We start from the raw sequence: 18,538 nt of genomic DNA on the forward strand, positions 1-18,538 counted from the left end.
CTGTGCCGTACTGCCCTTTGGTGCCCTTTTAATGAGCTGTACGGCCCCTCTGAGAGATTGTTGGCATGTGAGGTCTGCTGTAAATTTATAAAGGATTGGGAAATACAAAGTTCCCCTGAATAAAACCCCACACGTTTTTCTTAGGAGCCGAAACTTCTAATTTTGACTGTCCGTTCGTTTCGGAGTGGCCATTCTTAGTACACGTGATCATCATCTGTCTGGTTTTTGCTGTGTCATGTTTAAAATGCACACATTTAAGCTGTAGAGCAGATGTGGGATGTGAAATATTTGTGTTAAAATTTCAAACTTTGTTTGGATGTTTATCAGGAAAGTGATATGCCAATCCAGGAGCTACTTAGCCGTTACGGCTATGATGGTACCATTCCCCTCCAAGAAGATGACGATGATGAAGACGATGAAGAAGAGGAGGAGGAGGGAGAAGACGACGATGACGTTGATAATGATGACAACAGTGGCTGTAGCGGTGAAAACAAAGTAAGTGTTACACTAATTTGAAACTGATTTTCATACAGCCATTCTGTACCAGACAACCACTCCAGACGCCAGATCAGGGCAGAAGTAATTCTTAATATAGTTGATTTCAGATGCTTTGTGTACTCAACTCTAATGTTTATTCTTAATTACCTATCTGCGTTTCTCTTCATTGCTCTTAATTTCATCTGTATCATTCCAAGCTGTGGCAAATCAGAGTTACATGTATACGTAAAGCGTCATGTAAGAAGGGATTGTAATTGTCCTTCAGAAACAGTCTGACTTCAAAACCGAAGTTTTGAATGCCTGAAGGCACCTTTATAGATGTGGCTGAATACTTGTTTGAAGATGAAAAGCTGATCTACTGAAACTGAACAGTGAAGTGCAGAATTGAATTAAATGTGTCTCTCCGAGTATTGGAGACTGCTGCAAGTTTTCTGGCTTTGGCATTTTAAATGGTATTTTTGCAGCCTGGCAGCCCTGGTTGTACTCAGATTGTTAACTGAATCTAATGCTTCAGATATCTTTGCAAAATGTATAGTTTTGAACTTAGCATCTTTAAACCCGTGTTCTGTGTGCTCTTAAAATAAATTTTCTGATTTTAGAAGAATCTTTTCTACTTGCGTATGTCATACATATTTGTAACAATCCTGTCCTGCCGTGGGCACAGCCGTATCTTCTCCATTACTGGTGCCATTCAGAGTTGCATCCTGAATTCCATTAAAATATGAATCCCTTTGTGTTGTCAGTAACAAAAAAGGCTTAGGCATTAATGGAAGCTGCATTACCTAATCTGGCTTTAAAAAGGATGCATTTTGTTCTTTGATATCTTACCCATTTTAGAATCTCTGGAATGTGACACAGAGATGAGGAATGATGTATCTGATTCAGAAAATGAAGTTCTTAGGATTCACAAACTCCCTTGACACATGCTGTAAAAAGTTTGCTATTTGTATGGGTTGCATAGTTCAAAAAGAAGAAAGATACGTAGTTGTGTTACATCGGAAAAGGTCCAAGAGGCTGGAGAGGGGGCAAAACTTGCATAATACAGAATCATGGAGTCATCTGGGTTGGAAGGGACCTTTAAGATCGTCGAGTCCAACCGTTAACCCAACACTGCCAAGTCTACCCCTGCACCACGTCCCTCAGCACCGCGTCTGCCCCTCTTTTAAATCCCTCCAGGGATGGCGACTCCACCGCTGCCCTGGGCAGCCTGTGCCAGCGCTTGACAACCCTTTGGGTGAAGAAATTTTTCCTAATATCCATCCTAAACCTCCCCTGGGGCAACTTGAGGCCGTTTCCTCTTGTCCCATCGCCTGTTCCGTGGGAGCAGAGACCGACCCCCCCTGCAGCCTCCTTTCAGGGAGCTGTAGAGAGCGAGAAGGTCTCCCCTCGGCCTCCTCTTCAGACTAACCAACCCCGCAAAATTAAAATATGACACAAAAGCGGTTTATTTTCTTCAGGGTGATGTTCCTGAAGTCTCACTTTCTTCTTGTCTCCTTGCTTCTTAATTACTTCCTGACACAACTTCCATCCTCTGTCTTCTCGTGACCTCCTCTCTAGTTCTCCAGGTCTGTTAGCAGCTGATTTAAGAGGCAAGAGGAGTCATCTCTGTCCCTCTGTAGGAGGCTAACCCTTTGTAGCGTGCTGCCGAAGCAAGTGCCCACGGGCAGCGGCGCTGCAGAGCCCAGCACCGTAACGCAGCCCGTGGTTTCTCCTACTGCAGGGTTGGCGCTGGGCTTGAACTGGAAGTATGCGTTTGCCCGTTCTACCCCAGTTTTGATGAACAAAGCAGGCGGGGAGGACGGGGCGCACGGAGAGCGAGCTAACGTTAGGGTTGTTTGCCTCAGGGTACGAGAACGAGCGCGCCGAAATGCTTGTGTGCTCTTAGCAGAGAGGCAGTAAAATACATCTGTGGGGGTGGAATAATTTTATAAATCATTCAGGCTTTCTCTGCAAGTGCTCATCTTTCTCCAGCTTATTTAGCTATGCTGCACTTAGCTATTTTCTATTTTTAAGCTGCTTTAAGCTGCACATGTGATAATACTCTGGTTGCTGGTAAAGGTACACATAAACATGTGCTGTGCCTAATGCTTCTGTGTTCGAACTAGCAAGTGTGAGTGCTTACAACGCAGTCATAAAACCCGTAAAAGATATTGACAACATACATTGAAATAGAAAACAGTAATATATATATATTTAAGCTTTATCATTTTAATTTTCCCATAAAACCCATAAAAGATATTGACAACATACATTGAAATAGAAAACAGTAATATATATATTTAAGCTTTATCATTTTAATTTTCCCATAAAACCCATAAAAGATATTGACAACATACATTGAAATAGAAAACAGTAATATATATTTTTAAGCTTTATCATTTTAATTTTCCTTAATTGTAATAATTCCCCTAGTTGTTGTGGTTTATCTTCTAATGAAGAAACTCATTCTAAATTTTAATCTTTTAATGACTCAGTGTACATACTCGAGTCTACTGATAGGCGATTCCTGTGGGGTTGAACCAGACTATTGACGTTAATTTTTGCGGAAGGTCCCGTTTTCATTTGATTGAGAAAAGTATAGGCAGTAAATAATTCCTCCCCTTTTTATTGAAAATTCATAGGGAAGGGTTTTAGAGACCAAAATAAAATTTAAAGTTAAATGAAATTAAATGAAAACCGCAAGGATTTGCTTGACTGATTTAAAAAAACAAAACAACTAGGCGTGATATTTAATTGTGGTTCATATTTCTGATTTGTATGTTAGAGCCTGAGTGTTAAATTGATCTGCCTAAGATCCTGGTCAATAAATAATATGATGTGTTTACACATTTGTTGTGGCTCAGTCTGGACGGACCACAATCTATACAGTCACTTCAAGTCAGATAAAAGATGTTTGGATTTGACATATGACAATATGGGAAAAAATATTGCCAAAATAGTGTTTGTCACCGACAAAAGAGAGCTGATTTCCTTTGTGCTTTTTTTATATTTAAGGAGGAGACCATAAAAGATTCATCAGGTCAGGAAGACGAGACACAGTCATCTAATGACGACCCAGCACCATCTGTTGCTTCTCAAGATCCGCAGGAGATAATTCGCCCTCGTCGATGTAAATATTTTGATACAAGTATGTACAGTTTAGTACTAAGCACAGTCATCTCAATACCATTGACCTTTGGTTAAGAACTGCTCTAGTTAACGTCGCGTTCTGTTGCTGAGATATACATGTGGATACCTATAAACATTTGGTTGTTCTCTTTCATAACACTGCTCTTGATAATCATTATGCTCAAAATAATAGGCAAAAAAAGTCCTATTTTTAGGTCAATGCTAAATCTTCTCTGCAGATAAGGGACTGTGTATGGACAGGAGATACTCTCTCTTCTTAAAAGAAAGGTTAAAATTTGCGGAACCATTTAAATTTCTAGCCTTTTGAAAAAGCAGGTTCTCAAATAGTGTAAATCCTTTCATGGCACTACTCCGAGTGTTGTAACAGTCCAGTTTATGATCCTGCAAACTGGTTTGTATAGGTGTGCCCTTCAGAGAAATTGTCTGGTACGTGGAGTCCGGGTGCAGTAAATGACTGCTTGGTATAGCCTTACCTTGCCATCGCAGTTTCAGCTGCCAGTTCACGCTAAGGACATAGGTAAAAATATTTGCAAGCAGGACACGCGCTGTTCCAAGTAGATAATTGCTGCGCAGTGCGTGATTATCATGTCAAGGTGCGGTGGCACCGGTTTATGTACTCCTTCGAAGAAGGTGAGAGTCCAACTGGAGGAAAAAGTAGAAACTGAAATTCACTGCAAACAGAATCCCAGATTTCTTCAAGATCGCTAATACAGAAAACCAAAGCAATGAAATCTGAAAAAGGCCAATAGATTGTTACGCCTGAAAGAATGAAGGGGGAGATAATGATGAAGAAAATTTATTTCAAGAGTTCTACGTTTGATACTGTTGCCAGCATTGTGGACTGATGTTTTTTCTCTCCTGTTTTGTTTACAAAGTGGGTGTTCATCTGTGTGTGACCGTGGAGCTAGCGTTACGTAGCTGTCCCTTTAGAAAACTCTCATTTCTGTGGCAGTCTTACTTAATGGGGTCTGAACCTTTTAGTATTGAGCTCTCAGCAGGGCCATTTGGACAACAGATATTTTATCTTTCTTTGATTGAAGTGACTGTTGCCGATGTTTGAATTCCTACTGTTTTATGTTTTAACAAACAAAAGTTAAAGCAAAGGTTCCTTATGATACCTTATACTTGATACTGACCAGCCATGACATTTAGAAAAGCCATTTTCTAATCTGTAGTTTATTTTAATCCAAAAATGCCGAGGAACCTCAGCACGTAGCTGTGCAGAGGATTGCAAGTATCTTAAATGAACTCTTATTTTTTAAACATAGCATTAGCATAATGCAAGTGGATTGCATTAGGTTTTGGGTTTTTTGCAACGTTCAGCTGTGTATAGAATGTAATTTAATGCACAAATAATTTTAGTGCTGATACTGGCGCATGCTATACATAAACCAGCTAGTGCAGTTGCTTTCAGTTCACGGTGAAAGGCAACTAGCCTGTATCATAAAGAGCTTAAAATTTTTGTCAGTCCTTATCCGAAATAATCTATTTTAAGTGCTGCGGTGCATCTCTGAGCAGTACATCTGAGCCTACTAAATCCCAGTAAGACGGAGAAAAGCACAGTTGCAGATTTCTCGCACCTTGTGCCGTAGTCTACCGTAAATTCAGCGACAGCTGCTGTAAGGGAAAAGAACAGCAGTAACTCAGCCAAGGAGCTCGTTGAAAATGGTGTTGAAGCCCAAATGGATGCTGAACATCCACCTAAAAATAGTTGCAGAAATAGTTTGTAGTGAATTTGGTTGTGGATCGTCTCAACTGCTTCAAAGCTGGGCAAGGGAAAGGAAATTTTAATTAGGCGGTATTAAAATTGATGGATGTATTCATCCATCCGTCATCCATCCATCCATCCAAAGTCAAGTGCCTGAACTTTTTGAGCCTGTTGTGTGTCTTAATCCATTCTGAACGTGAGCGTTGGGTGGGTCGTTTTTTCAAGCTGTCAATACATAAACATTACGTACTGTCGCTAAAGCTGCCGTTTGCAGTTGTGTGGTGTTAGATAAGAGGGCAGCAAGGCAGAGCAGGGCTGCCGCGCGGCTGGGGGCTGGTGGGACGGGAGCCTGGGCTCCTGTCCCCCCCGTCCCCCTTGCTGCGCTGCTCCTGGGACCTGGTGTGACGTCCCGCGCCCCCTCGCTCAGCGCGCTTTGCTGGAGGCTGGCGTTGGCGTGCACGGGCCCCATCGTGTCTCTTTTTATGTAAACGTTTGAACAATTTCTTGCAGATAGTGAAATAGAAGAGGAATCTGAAGAAGACGAAGATTATATTCCCTCAGAAGACTGGAAAAAGGTAAATACCGAGCGCTGTTAAAAAAGCCTGTATTCCATGAATAACGAGTTGATCTGTTACCTAGTAACGGCGAGCTCTATAGATCACCCAAATCCTCTCCAGTTTTTCCCCATAATGTATGAGTTTTGATAGTAAGAAATAGTAAAGGCCTCCCCAAATAGTCAACAATCCATTTCCATATGGTGCGTGTTAACTGTATTTTTAGATTTTGAACAATGAAAGTTTTAAGGGGTAAAAAAAAAAAAAAAAGATGTGGTCATACTCTTGTTTGCTAACAAAAAACATCACGGCTGTGGTTGCTTAACTTCTTGTTTCTGTTATTTCAAAACAGGAAATCATGGTGGGCTCTATGTTTCAAGCTGAAATTCCAGCTGGCACATGCAAATACAAAGAGAATGAAAAAGGTGAGACTTAGCGCTATTACCATTAGCGCTATGTTTGAGATTATTTCCTAATGGGGAGCAGTAGATGATTTGATTGACGTCATGTGTCTCGCAAAATAATTGCTCCTTCGAGTGAAAAATGGAACCATCATCTCAAGCTATAGTTCATCTTGTACTTCACTATCAGAGCTTGTCGTGGAAGGGGAGAAGAAAGATTATATTGCTGGGCTATTGCCTGTTGAACCCTTTTATTCTGATGTGGTAATGTGCACAGGCTTTCTGTGCAGCTTATGTTAACCTCATCACCTAGTGTTTTTAGTTTATGTAAAAGAAAGCAGATAAGAAAGAAACTGTGGTGTTGGAATTGGATTAGCACGTTAAAAGAGGCAAAATGGTACCAGCAGCTTTGATTTTCACATTTTATAACTCTTCAATCAGTATTAAAGAACCTCTTGTTCTACTTCTGGGTTCTTTTCCAGGAACTTTCCCCCCCCGACACACACAACCGGAGCCTTTGGCTGTGTGCTCTCAATGTAATCAAGCCAGGAAAGGTAGACCCAGTTTAAACCCCGCTGTGAGCTTAAAAGAAGCAAATTTACCTGCTCATTCAGCCCATTACTAAGAATTTGTTTACACTCCAGGTCAGTTTGAGACTGTGGTTTTTGTAGTTTTATATAAGTTAGTTTTTAAACTAACTGGCACAAAACTCGGTGCCTTCTTAGAATCCGAGTATGTACTGGAGTAGTAGCAGTGGTCTTGCTTCGAGCTCCGGGTTGCTGTAGCTGCGCTGTAGCCTGACCTAGCCAGAAACCGTCGAAAAAGAGCATCGGTCCTGCTGCAGACTTGGAGCGGGCTCACGCTGACACGTTCCGTCAGCTCAGGACTTCGTAGCCAGAGAGGTTGAAGAGAATGCAATTTATAGCTACCGTGAGAAGTCAGGAGCTTCCATGAAAAATCGAAAACGGCAAATTAGAAAACATCTGCTTTTTAGCTGCGAAGAAGTTTCTCTCCGCAGGCTTTCCTGCTTCTGGCTAAAAATAGAGCTTGAACTATGTATTTGCCTGAGATGCAGTAAATTACGCTTTACTGGTCACCTGCTTTTCCTGGTATTTACTCAGCTCTAAATGGCTTCTGGCCTCCGATAATAAAAAAGATACATCTGCTTTATGCATTGCAGTAACCTGTATAAAAGAGTTTTTCATAGTCTCGCACACTGCTCGTTGCAGAACAGAGCACCTACGTCACGGGCAAAAAAACATTGAAGGGACAAGTTAAATTTTCACTAATCATGCTAGGGCTGCTTTAGTTTGATATACCAGTGAGGTTTTATATCTTCTGCCACTTCTTTCCTTTCTGCTGTGTTTTGGATGTAATCATTGATAGGACTCCCAACTGGAATACTAACGAAGCTTAAAAAGTTGAAAAATAGTTGTCTGAGACTATGTATTTAGTACTTGCATGTACGTATCCCGTCACGTTAGTTGTTCTCTAATGAAGGGGAAATTCTAACTGTAAAATTCCCGAAGACTAAGAAGCCTAGTCCTTTCATATCCAGTCCTGTAAGCAAAAGCCCCAAAATGCTGGAACTCTTAAGAATAACCGCATTGCTTTTCAGAATGAGTTCTGACATGCTGTTGCGAGGAGAGAGCGACCACGTAATCTACGCTAAGCTAAATTGCAGTGGACTGGCTCTCTGAGAATTATGCCCGGAGACCAAATTAGCTGCTACTAAACTATTTCAGGTTAGGAAAAATCTACAAAATTAAAAGATGTGTTTTCAGAAGGCTTGGACTTGAAAATCGAAGGGTAGCTGTGAAAACTGAAAGGTGAAGCTGCTTTGAGACTCACTGACCGCTGTCGTTCATCAACGTTGCCGTGTGCTTAGCTTGCAGCATTAAGGGTGGCTTAGAACCGATTATCCGTGATCTCCTGAAAAGAATTGTTGCTGCTACTGGATTTTGTATCCCAAGATACCTAGAACCTTTTTCTTAAATGAGCAACCAAACAGCAGATTAGGACCAGCCTTTGGAGAAAAAAAGCTCCCAGAAAATTGTTGGGAGCTGTTTCCGAAGAGGGTGGTGTTCAGTAATTTTCCTTACCAGTTTGGGGTTTTAATTTGTAGTCTACTTTCATTTTAAAGATAATCTTTTTCAAGCAGAGACGCATCTAGCCACCACTCTGACCTTCCCGCCGGGACAGAGTGCTACTGTACCTCCCCTTCCTGTGCTGACCGTGCTTTCCCAAGGGATCGCTCCTCTCTCTGGTCAAAGGGGCTCACCGAGCTCGTGGAATTAGTGTTCAAGTTACTCTCGTGCTGCTTTTCGTAACGTTACCTTAAATAAAGACTGGGCCACAAGCCAGGTCTGGATACTTTCCTGATTCTAGGGTTTTTCATGACCTGAATTTTACTTTGTTTTGCTGTACTAGTATTTTAATCCCGCAAAGCTTGTAGGCTCTTCAAAAATAAAAACGGGAGGTAGTTCAGCGGGTATATCATTTGGCCATGTTTCTCCCACTAATTTCAGTTTGCTGTGGCTTCCCTGGTGTGAAAGCTCACGCTAAAGCTCTGGAAAAACAGTAGAGGTTTGCTAGCGTTCAAATTCAGCCATCTTCAGCTGAATGACTTGTTTTGGAAAGCATTTCTTGGAAGTAGTAGGAAAGTCTTAGCAACGTTTCCTTTTGGGAGCCGTTTGACTTCAGAAGGTCTGGCATCGGGGTGTCACCTTCCCTGGAGCGGTAGCGGACCTTGCTGCTGGCTTCTCCCCGCCGGGTTAGCCGAGACTTTTTATATTTAGTGCTCCAGACATCTGGCAGTGGGTTTAGCACCATTTTTGGTGGTGCGCTTTTTGGTTTTACGTGACTGATCCCAATCGTCTTGCAAGAAAAGAGGTGTAATGAGTTTGTGAAATGGTTTTCCACGCCTGCCGGCTGCCGGCGGCGAAACCGCGCCGCTTAGGGGAGAAAGGGTGGCTCCTTCAGGGACCGCGGCGAGTCGTGCTGCTGCCTCGCGATGTGAGTGGTTTCAGGAGGAGGACGGGGAAGGTGGAGTTTCATAAATGGGTCCTAGAATCGAGAGCACAGATTATGCCAGAAATTCAAAGACAATGTAAGGTACAGTATCCGAGTCGTTTGGATCGCTGCAGGATCTTTTACCTGGCCTTACGTGCGTTCTGGATTAATGTCGGTGCTCTAATGGTCTTCCGAGGTTTCACGATCGCTAGCCTTAGAAGAGAGAATAAACTTCTGTGTTGTTGTTGTAACTTGCTCGTCTTTTTTCTTGTGGTTAATTCAGTGTATGAAAATGATGACCAGCTGCTGTGGAATCCCGACTTCTTACCAGAAGATAAAGTGATCGAATTCCTAAATGAAGCATCAAGGCGTACGGGTGATGAGAAAGGCCTGGATGCAATTCCTGAAGGATCACATATTAAAGACAACGAGCAGGTACATAAGAACAATTAGAATTTGTGGTTTAATCTTGCAGAATGAATTATCCCTTTATTTTATTTTACTCCCAAGAATTAAAATTGGCTTTGAAACAGCTTTATTATTCCTTGTGGAAACAGAAATATGATCTTTTTTTTACCTCTCAACAAATATTAAACTGTTAACTTAGGCTTAATGTTGCTTTATGCATCAGTGCGTTATTTTATATATAAATAATTGTGTATGAATGAATTGTTCTTTCAGTTACGGGTTTTTTTAAAGCTATATGAATGAGCACTTTTTTTCCTTCATACAAAAATCCCCTCATCAGTGTTACAAATGTACGCAGTGGATGAAAATGTTAAAATACTTTGCCTGCATATATTCTTGGTTATGTAATTAGAGATTTGGACATTTAAACAGAGGAAATATGTCTGTGCTGTCTTAAAATATATTCGATTATATGAAATTAAATTAATTCAAAGAGTTTTGTTTTTTTTTTTAAATCTTTTCTTAATAGCTATTAGTGACTTACTAAGTATGCTGCTGTGGCACAAGATAAATTGAGTGGTAGCTTAGAATGTTAAGTGTGTGTCTTTTCATCTTTCCAGGCATTGTATGAACTGGTTAAGTGCAATTTTGATACCGAAGAATCATTACGAAGGCTGAGATTTAATGTAAAAGCAGCCAGAGGTGAGCATACACTGAAAGTTAAGTTTATATTGTCGAACTCTCATTTTATTTATTACTCAGGTATCGGGTTTTGCTGTCAGGAGACTGAGAAATTTTATTAGAGCTTGGCTGCATGTAAGCAGTACACATCAGTGCCCGTGTAAACGCGGCCCTCGGTGAATCTCTTACTGTTCTCTGAGAGAATGAAATTAGCAGATGTAGAGTAAACAGGTACATGCTCGAAGAGGGTGTGTAACTTCATTTCCCGTCAATAGCACTTGATATTTACACCTGTGGTCTTAATAACAAGTTAAAATGTAAAATTACTTCTCAGCAACTGAATTGTGCGTTTCCGGGGCGTTTTGCTCTTTGTTCTCCCAGACCTTTTCAGTCATCAACGTTAATGGAACAAAACTGAAATCTAGAATGAAACAATTCACAGTTCTAATAAAGGACGATGAGCATCTAAACCTTTTATTTAACAAAGTATAAGATTAAAAAGACACTGGTCTTAAAGATGCTTTTGGAGCCTTAAGCATTTCTTGGTTTGGTATTGATCTTTATACTCAAAGGAACACGAAACGAAGAAAAGGCACACGTTATTTTCCTTGCGCGTTGGTCTCTTGGTTCTGCTTTCAAACCTGTGGCTTCTCCAGTTTACTGTGAAATCACAAGACAAGAACGATCAAATAGAGAAGATTAGTTTGTTCTCCCACCATTTGAACCCTTATTTATTTGTGACCTTAAGAATCAATAAGGCCAAATTACATTAGGTCCTCGGAAGCGTGGCTGAAAGTTATCAGGGCTTTATTCTGGCTTCAGCGGGGCCAAGATTTCCCACTCAGTAGCGGGAGCAGCACCATTTCTTACCCTGCCTGACTGGAACGAACAGCCCGTCATCGCTGGCTCTTGCCAGCAGTAAAGAAGATCTCATTCCTCTGTCCTTTTCCTGTGCTTCTTCCAAATACCAGCAACCAGTTCGAGTCCGTAGCACGTTCGAGTCCGTAGCACGAACTCCTTCATGCTGTGGCCTGGCTTGAGGGATACCTGCTTCCTTCCGTTCTAGGGGCAGAGTGGTGACCCCAGGTTTCTAAGCCCTTCTTCCTCTTCCTGCTGCCTCCTTATTTCCCCCACGCGGCAGGGCTGGAGTTACGGACCCGTTATAACGGTCCCCAGCGACTGGCTACTTCAGGCAGCCAAATTTCCCACCTACTCACTGGAAGGAGGAATTTTCGTTTTTGTAAGAGTCGGTGAAATTTCTGGAGGTGGTTCTCATTTAGTCAGCAGATGGCGTAAGGAATTTGAATACCACGTATGTTTTCTGTCACTTAAGTTTTCTTTTATTGGCCGTATGCTTTTTTGTTAAGTAATTTCTTTATTGCGTTTCCTCGCTGTAGAAGAATTATCTGTTTGGACAGAAGAAGAATGTAGGAACTTTGAACAAGGACTGAAAGTCTATGGCAAGGATTTTCACGTGATTCAGGCAAATAAGGTAAACACTGATTTTTAAAGTGTACTTCTCACTTTTTTTTTTTTAAAGCAATGGAATTGTAAATAAATTCTTATCCTCAGTTTCCTTCAATGATTACCACATTTGCTTCTAATTTTTAGTACATACATGTCCCAATTGGTTTGTCAAAGTCCAGAATCCTCTGTAACTGGCTGTGAAGCCAAAGTTCAGAAAATCGCAAAAATCCTGCTGGGCGTACGTACGGGAAGATCTGCTTCCCTAAGGTCTTACTCTGCTTTTGAATAGACTGGTGAAACAGTCTCGAATATTTCTCCTGAAGCTGTTGCTTGTGGCACCTCACGATATCTCCACTGCTCTTAAAAGCACTATTCAACTTTGCATTTCAATTTCTGGGCCTCTGAAATTTTGAGTCAATAGTTTCCGCTATTTCCTATGTTGTATAAAGCAGCGTTGACTTTGAATTTCACCCCTTTTGATTTAAGTCGTAGCTTTTTGCCAAAACTGTATTTAAACTGATCAAAATTTGCACGGCACGTATTTCCTAGGTACGAACAAGATCAGTTGGTGAGTGTGTAGCATTTTATTACATGTGGAAGAAATCAGAGCGTTATGATTTCTTTGCGCAGCAGACCCGATTTGGAAAGAAGAAATACAATCTTCATCCCGGTGTAACGTAAGATGTGCATTATTTTTATGTGCTTTTTTACGTGTTTGGATCTAAATCTTTATTTTATACTGCTCTTAATCTGAAATGGTATGACAGCCGAGGGATTCCATAGTCCCCATTTGCAGCAGGAAAACAGCCAAGGTGTAAGAAAAGCTTACTAGTGTAGAATAATATAATTTCTAAAATCCACTTATTTGGAATAAGGCCAACAATTTGCATCGAACCGCTATTTAATTTAGTTTGTTTTCTGTTTAAATGCTTCACAAATGTTAACACTTCTGCAAATGTGTGGAGTTTTTTAAATGCTTTGTTTACTTTCAATACATGTTTTATACAAAGGCATTAGTTGTGAGTTTCAGGTAGGATTTCTGGTACGTGCTGTAGTCTATTCTTGAAATGTATTGTTTGGTGAGAATTCTGGCCAACACAGTACCCTATACTAGGGCTTTTTTGGGGTGTATATAGCTCCTTCCTCCAGTGACGTCTCTGCTAGGCAAAGAGGGAAACGTCTCTGCGTAGCTGTGTGTTCTCCTCCCTCAAATCTGAGCAAGTGAGCCAACGTATTCTTCTGCCCTTCATTCCAGTGCTGTGATTTTAGTATCCCGCTCTTTCCGCTGACTTTCGCCAAGTCTTTTGAGTATTATTTTTTCTTCTCTTTTTTTTTTTTTTTTTCCCTGGCTTCTCTGTTCATCCTTCTTTTTAATATTATTGTTTTTTTAAACATTTTAGAACCGTGTGTTGGACCACTGAAGTGAGCTTGTGGTGTGACATTAAGGGTTGCCATCTGTGGCTTTGTAAAGCAGGCTGGTGCAGAGAAGCTGCTGGATTTTCTTAGCCAGTTGTCAGGGACTGTCTGTCTCCCCCTCTTCTTCCATCTGGGTTGGGGTTTTTTTTCCATTTTTGCCCAAATTAGTAGACATTGTTGGTTGTTGAGCACTTAAAACATTCTCTGATTCTTTTGCATGTAGTGATCAGAAGAAGCGTCATTAAGGACTGTACTTGTCTACGCTTGAACGCTTTTGCAGATACATGTGGGAATTTAGGGTGCAGTATCAGTTCCAGAATAATTATGTGTGAGGATGTGCTGGTTTTGGAGTTAATCCAGACTAATACCATACGTACAAGGGCTTTACCAACCAGCTTTGTTTAAATCTTTCATAAGAGATTTACTATTAGTGACCTAAATTGTGGGTCTGCAATAGATTTCAGATACGGAAATGTCTTCAACTCCGAAGTTTTTCATTTGCTTTTAACTTTATCCCTTTTGAGGTTGTGCACAAAACTTACTTACTTTAATGGTACGTTATTGCTGCCCCAGCAAATTGCAGAAGCTTAGTACGAACCTGCCTGAGAGCATCACCTTGAAAACCCGGTCCACAGCATCACAGCATATTGAAGTTTCTGCTTGTGCGCGATCTCGTGGGACTCGGCGTAAGCACAGGCTGAATTTGTACAAGCTGGCTGCGGCGATCGGTCAACAAATAAATAGGTAGTTGCTGTGGTCAAACCATACGAGGGCCGGTTAATGCAGGAGATCGCAAAGTTGATAACTTCGCAAGATAAATCTGTGCTTTTCAAAAGCTACAAAACGTGAACTGGTCACCCTTGCAGTGTATGCAGTGAATACTTTTGTACAAATGAGACCAATACTTCGCACAGCGAACGACAGTGCTGAGTGTGCTGTTTCTGTTGCGCAGAGATTATATGGACCGTCTCCTGGATGAAAGTGAAAGCGCTGCTTCCAGTAGAGCTCCGTCCCCTCCTCCCACGACTTCCAACAGCAGCACCAGCCAGTCGGAAAGGGAAGACAGCACAACCAGCAACAGCAATCAGAACGGTAAGTGCGTGCCCTGTCCCTCCTAAACAGAGTTGCCAAATCATCGCAGATCATGAGCCGAGTGAGAAGTTCGACTTGCTCCTCCCAAAACCAAGTCCGTTTTAGTATGAAACGTTCTCCAAGGTGTTAGCAGCTACAGCTACACCTTTGCATTTAGCCAGTGGTCACGTATGGAAGATAGATCTCCACTAGAATCTTCCTTTTAAATGTAAACGATCTGTTAGTGTCTTCCCCGTGCTAGCCTAGGGGTGCAGTGCTAACTTGGCTGACTTTGTGAGCACTCACAGCATCCCAGACTGGGGGGGGCTGGAAGGGCCCTCTGGAGCTCCCCCAGCGCCACCCCCCGCCAGAGCAGGGGCACCTCCAGCAGTGGCACAGGACACCTCCGGGCGGGTTTGGAGTGGCTCCAGAGGGGGAGACTCCCCCCCTCTCTGGGCAGCTGTGCCAGTGCTCTGCCGCCCCCACAGGAGAGAAGTCCCTCCTCGGGCTGAGATGGAACTTCCTGTGCTCCAGTTTGTGCCCGTTCCCTCTTGTCCTGTCACTGGGCACCACTGGAACAAGACTGTTCCCATCCCCCCGACACCCTCCCTTTAAGGATTTATAACATCCCCCCTCAGTCTTCTCTTCTCCAGACTGAACAGCCCCACGGCCCTCAGCCTCTCCTCGTAAGAGAGACGCTCCAGTCCCCTCAGCATCTCCGCAGCCCGTGCAGGATACTTCAAACAGCCAAGATGGGAACTGGGCTGTCACGCAGCTCGCTGGTGCTTCTCCGGCGCTTGTCGCAGGAACGCCGTTAGCTGTTCTTACCAGGCGCGGGGCAGTTAGGAATGGGAGAAGAGCCAGGGCAGGATCGCTCGTGAAGGAAGAAAACCTCAAAAGCAAAGGAGAGCCGTTCCGAAGGGGCTGAAGTGAAAGCAGTAGCAGGAGGAGGGAGGAGCTTGGGGGCTCAGTCAGGTTCTGAAAATCCAGTGGAAGCTACAGAAACTCTCCAGCTGAGGACAGCTTGTACAGGTGGGGGACTCCAGGACGCTTTCTTGGCCGCTCTTGCTTGTAAGGGCTTCCATAAACTCCGTTCTGATAAGTCTGTCATTTGTATACAAATAAAAAATGGCACACAGTGAGGGTACGAAGAACTGTATTGGCTTTTTAGTTCAGTGGGACTAGTCAGAGTTCTGCTTTGTTGAGCTGTCACAGATTGTTCTGTTACCGCTTACGCTTCTGTTCTCTTTCTGTCTGTCTGTCTCTGTTACGCAGGGGTGTCTGCTAACGGGCCGGGTGAGATACCAAATAAAGAGGAAGCGAAAACTGAAGGAGTGCATGTAAATGGACCTACCGGTGGCAAGAAAACACCTCACGCGGATCTAGATACAAATGGGTATGAAACTGAAAACCTTTCCGTTGACCCGAAACTTGCTCATTCAGCTTCAAGAAACGAAAATGATTTTGAAGAAAAAAATGAAAGACCTCTAAAAAGAAGAAGAATTAACAGCAACGGAAAAGAGAGTCCAGGTTCTTCAGAGTTCTTCCAAGAAGCAAACTCACACGGGAAGCTTGAAGAACTAGAAACTTTGGATGACTGAATACTTAGGAGCTGATTTTATTCCTTGGAGTAAATTTTGGGTGTCTAAAATTTTCAGGGTTGATGGGTTACCTTACAAAATCCAGTTCCGTAAAACAATCTGCTGAGATATTTTTTTTTTTATTATTATTATTATTCTGATTCCTTCTAGTTGGCTCTTAAGATCTGATTTTTCGGGGTTTTTTTCAGTGCTGGAAAGCAGTAGGAGAATATTCCCGTTTCTCAGAGCTGGCAACTGTAGTTCTGGGAACTCTGAAGGCTCTTAAAAATATTTGAGAAACGAATCAGTGAGTCTCTGCAAAAATACGCCCAGCCTAATACATGAAAGCAACTTCTGTGTGTAATACACCGTGTAGGCATTGTACAAGTGAACAAAGCATCCTATTTGAAGCAGGGGGCTGGTTCAAACGTCGCAGGAAGCGAAAATGAAATGCAGAATGCCAAGACACGCGTCAGAGTAGGCGCAGACTTCCACTCACGCGAGCGAGAGGAGAAGTGTCATCCCATTGTTAAGGAACCCTTATGAATCCTGAAAGTTATGAGCACAACTATTTTTATATATAGAAGTTTTAAAAGGTAAATAAACCAGGTCAGGTTTGTATATGTAAAATTGTTGACATCAATGATGTCTTTCCATATTCTTTATCTGGGCTAAAGAAATACATTCTGTATTTTTCCAGATTTCTTTGTAGCCTTTGAAAGATTTTTACAGTACTTATGTCTTGATTGAACTGTCCTTTCTTAAAACGAAAGCTTGTATAATTTTCTTAACTTGTACAGTTGGTAAACTTTTATGAGAGAATTGATATCCTGAGTCTAATGTCGGCTTCGTTTTATTTTGCTGAAGTCTTTTCTAAAAAACAAAAACCCAACAAAAAAATCCAAACCAAATCAATTGACTTACTTAAAAAACAAAACAAAACAAAACAAAACGCTCATTAGTCATCCACATGTTATTTTCTTCTCAGAAGACAGTAAACAGTTACCATCCAGAACGGTTAGGAGTCATTTGGTTTTGAAAACATGATTTTTCTTACATCTGTTTTATGGCAAATAGTGATGCTAAAAATTTGTTAAGCACGATGATGCTTGCGTTGCACAAATTTTCTCGCTTTCATTATACGTTTTCTCATTTTATTTTGAGCTGGGATAAATTTCACGTCAGCCAAATGCCTAAGGTTGCTGAACCTTGTTGGCCGAGATCAGGTGGTAGATAATCCATTGATTCCTTTTCCGTCTCTGTCTCATCTTCCACGTTTCACTGAGCGCAGGGAAGGTGGGAAATGGGGTCAGGTGGCTGTCCCGGACGTGCGGCTGATAACCTGGTGCCTCATCTGGAATTTCTGAGAACTAGCAGATCTGATGGGGATGGGGCTTTCAGTGGGAGCAGAAACATCACGTACGCGGATTTGGTACAGCGTATGCACAGGTACACGGTCAGTATATAGAGAGTCGCGAGTGAGAGCAGGTGTGGATAACTATTTTAAGATTAACGTCGAGAAAGGAAAATTCTTTGTAAGTGCGTGTTGAGGGGGTGATGCTCGCCGTCCCGCTGAGCGTCATTTGAAAGTTGCTGGAGTAGGGTTCGCATCCGAGAAATAGAAAGATTTTTAACACCGAAGTTTTGGGGTGGTTTTTTTTTTTACTATTATTTTTAAGCCACAGCTACACATCTACTGTATTAAAAATAGGAAAAATTGTTCATTTGTATAATTTATAACCTTATCTCCTCCTCCTGTGGCTTACGGGTGTGGTGGTCATTTTTAGTTGGTTACTTGTACTGCAAAGTTTCTGACTCTTCACGATTCCAGTTTTCAATGTACGGTCCTATGGTTTGAAACCAACGTACCCACCGAAAAAAGCAACTGCTGAGGGTTTTGTTTGTTTCGTTTCCTTTGTCAACTACGTGTACTTGGACTTTATGGTCATTAAGGAGCCAAATCCTCCGGATCCTGCCTGGCTCCGTCACTGCGGCGAGTTGCTGGAGCGCGTTAACCTGCTGTTCCCAGGAATCCGTTCTAACTGGTTCAGCTGACGTGTGCCCAGAATCAGACAGCAATTTACGTGGAGGGGCACATCAGTAAGGTTTGCTAACGTACGGCCTGCGCTAATCAATTAATTGGTTGCTTTAGTAAGAGGTTGCTGTTAATTTTACACTCTGGTTTATTAACGGAAACCCAAAGTATCGCAGCCTTTTGTCAGAGCTGGTCTTGAGGGGGTTTCAGACCGAGGGGTGGTGCGGCGCTTCGAAGAGTCTTTGCAACTAGAGTCCTATTTTCAATTTTATTTTTGCGCGTTTTTTGTTTGCGAGTTTGGAAATGCTTCCAAAAATTTATAGGAAAGTTTATAAGTAAATTGTCTCAGGCTTGTCTGTGAAATACAGCACTGTGTATATTTTCAGGAACGTTGCTTTTGGTTTTTATCTTACCTTTTTTTTGTTGTTTTGTTTGGTGATACGTAGAAGAGACCTGACATTCCATAATCAACAAACATGTAATGCTCAGCTAGACTTTTAAGAATATTTAATTATAATTTACGTTCTGTTTTTTGCTGGTGTTTTACACAATACTTTGTTCACGTTCTTCAAAATGCA

At 41.9% G+C, this 18,538-nt stretch overlaps 1 protein-coding gene across 1 annotated transcript in view; it reads left to right on the plus strand.

Annotated features, from left to right (window-relative positions):
- MIER1 (MIER1 transcriptional regulator) overlaps positions 1 to 17,010 on the plus strand; it is a 42,905-nt gene extending 25,895 nt beyond the window's left edge. Inside the window, exons 4-13 of the mRNA XM_082483267.1 lie at positions 328 to 495; positions 3,493 to 3,625; positions 5,846 to 5,910; positions 6,242 to 6,314; positions 9,586 to 9,737; positions 10,331 to 10,412; positions 11,789 to 11,883; positions 12,408 to 12,535; positions 14,227 to 14,366; positions 15,621 to 17,010. Coding sequence (XP_082339393.1) covers positions 328 to 495; positions 3,493 to 3,625; positions 5,846 to 5,910; positions 6,242 to 6,314; positions 9,586 to 9,737; positions 10,331 to 10,412; positions 11,789 to 11,883; positions 12,408 to 12,535; positions 14,227 to 14,366; positions 15,621 to 15,946 — 1,362 coding nt within the window. The 3' untranslated portion in view covers positions 15,947 to 17,010. The remainder of the gene's footprint in view (positions 1 to 327; positions 496 to 3,492; positions 3,626 to 5,845; positions 5,911 to 6,241; positions 6,315 to 9,585; positions 9,738 to 10,330; positions 10,413 to 11,788; positions 11,884 to 12,407; positions 12,536 to 14,226; positions 14,367 to 15,620) is intronic.
- Positions 17,011 to 18,538: the final 1,528 nt, after the last annotated feature.

Source organism: Vanellus vanellus, assembly GCF_965231255.1.
Source record: "Vanellus vanellus genome assembly, chromosome: 5".
NCBI lineage: Eukaryota > Metazoa > Chordata > Aves > Charadriiformes > Charadriidae > Vanellus > Vanellus vanellus.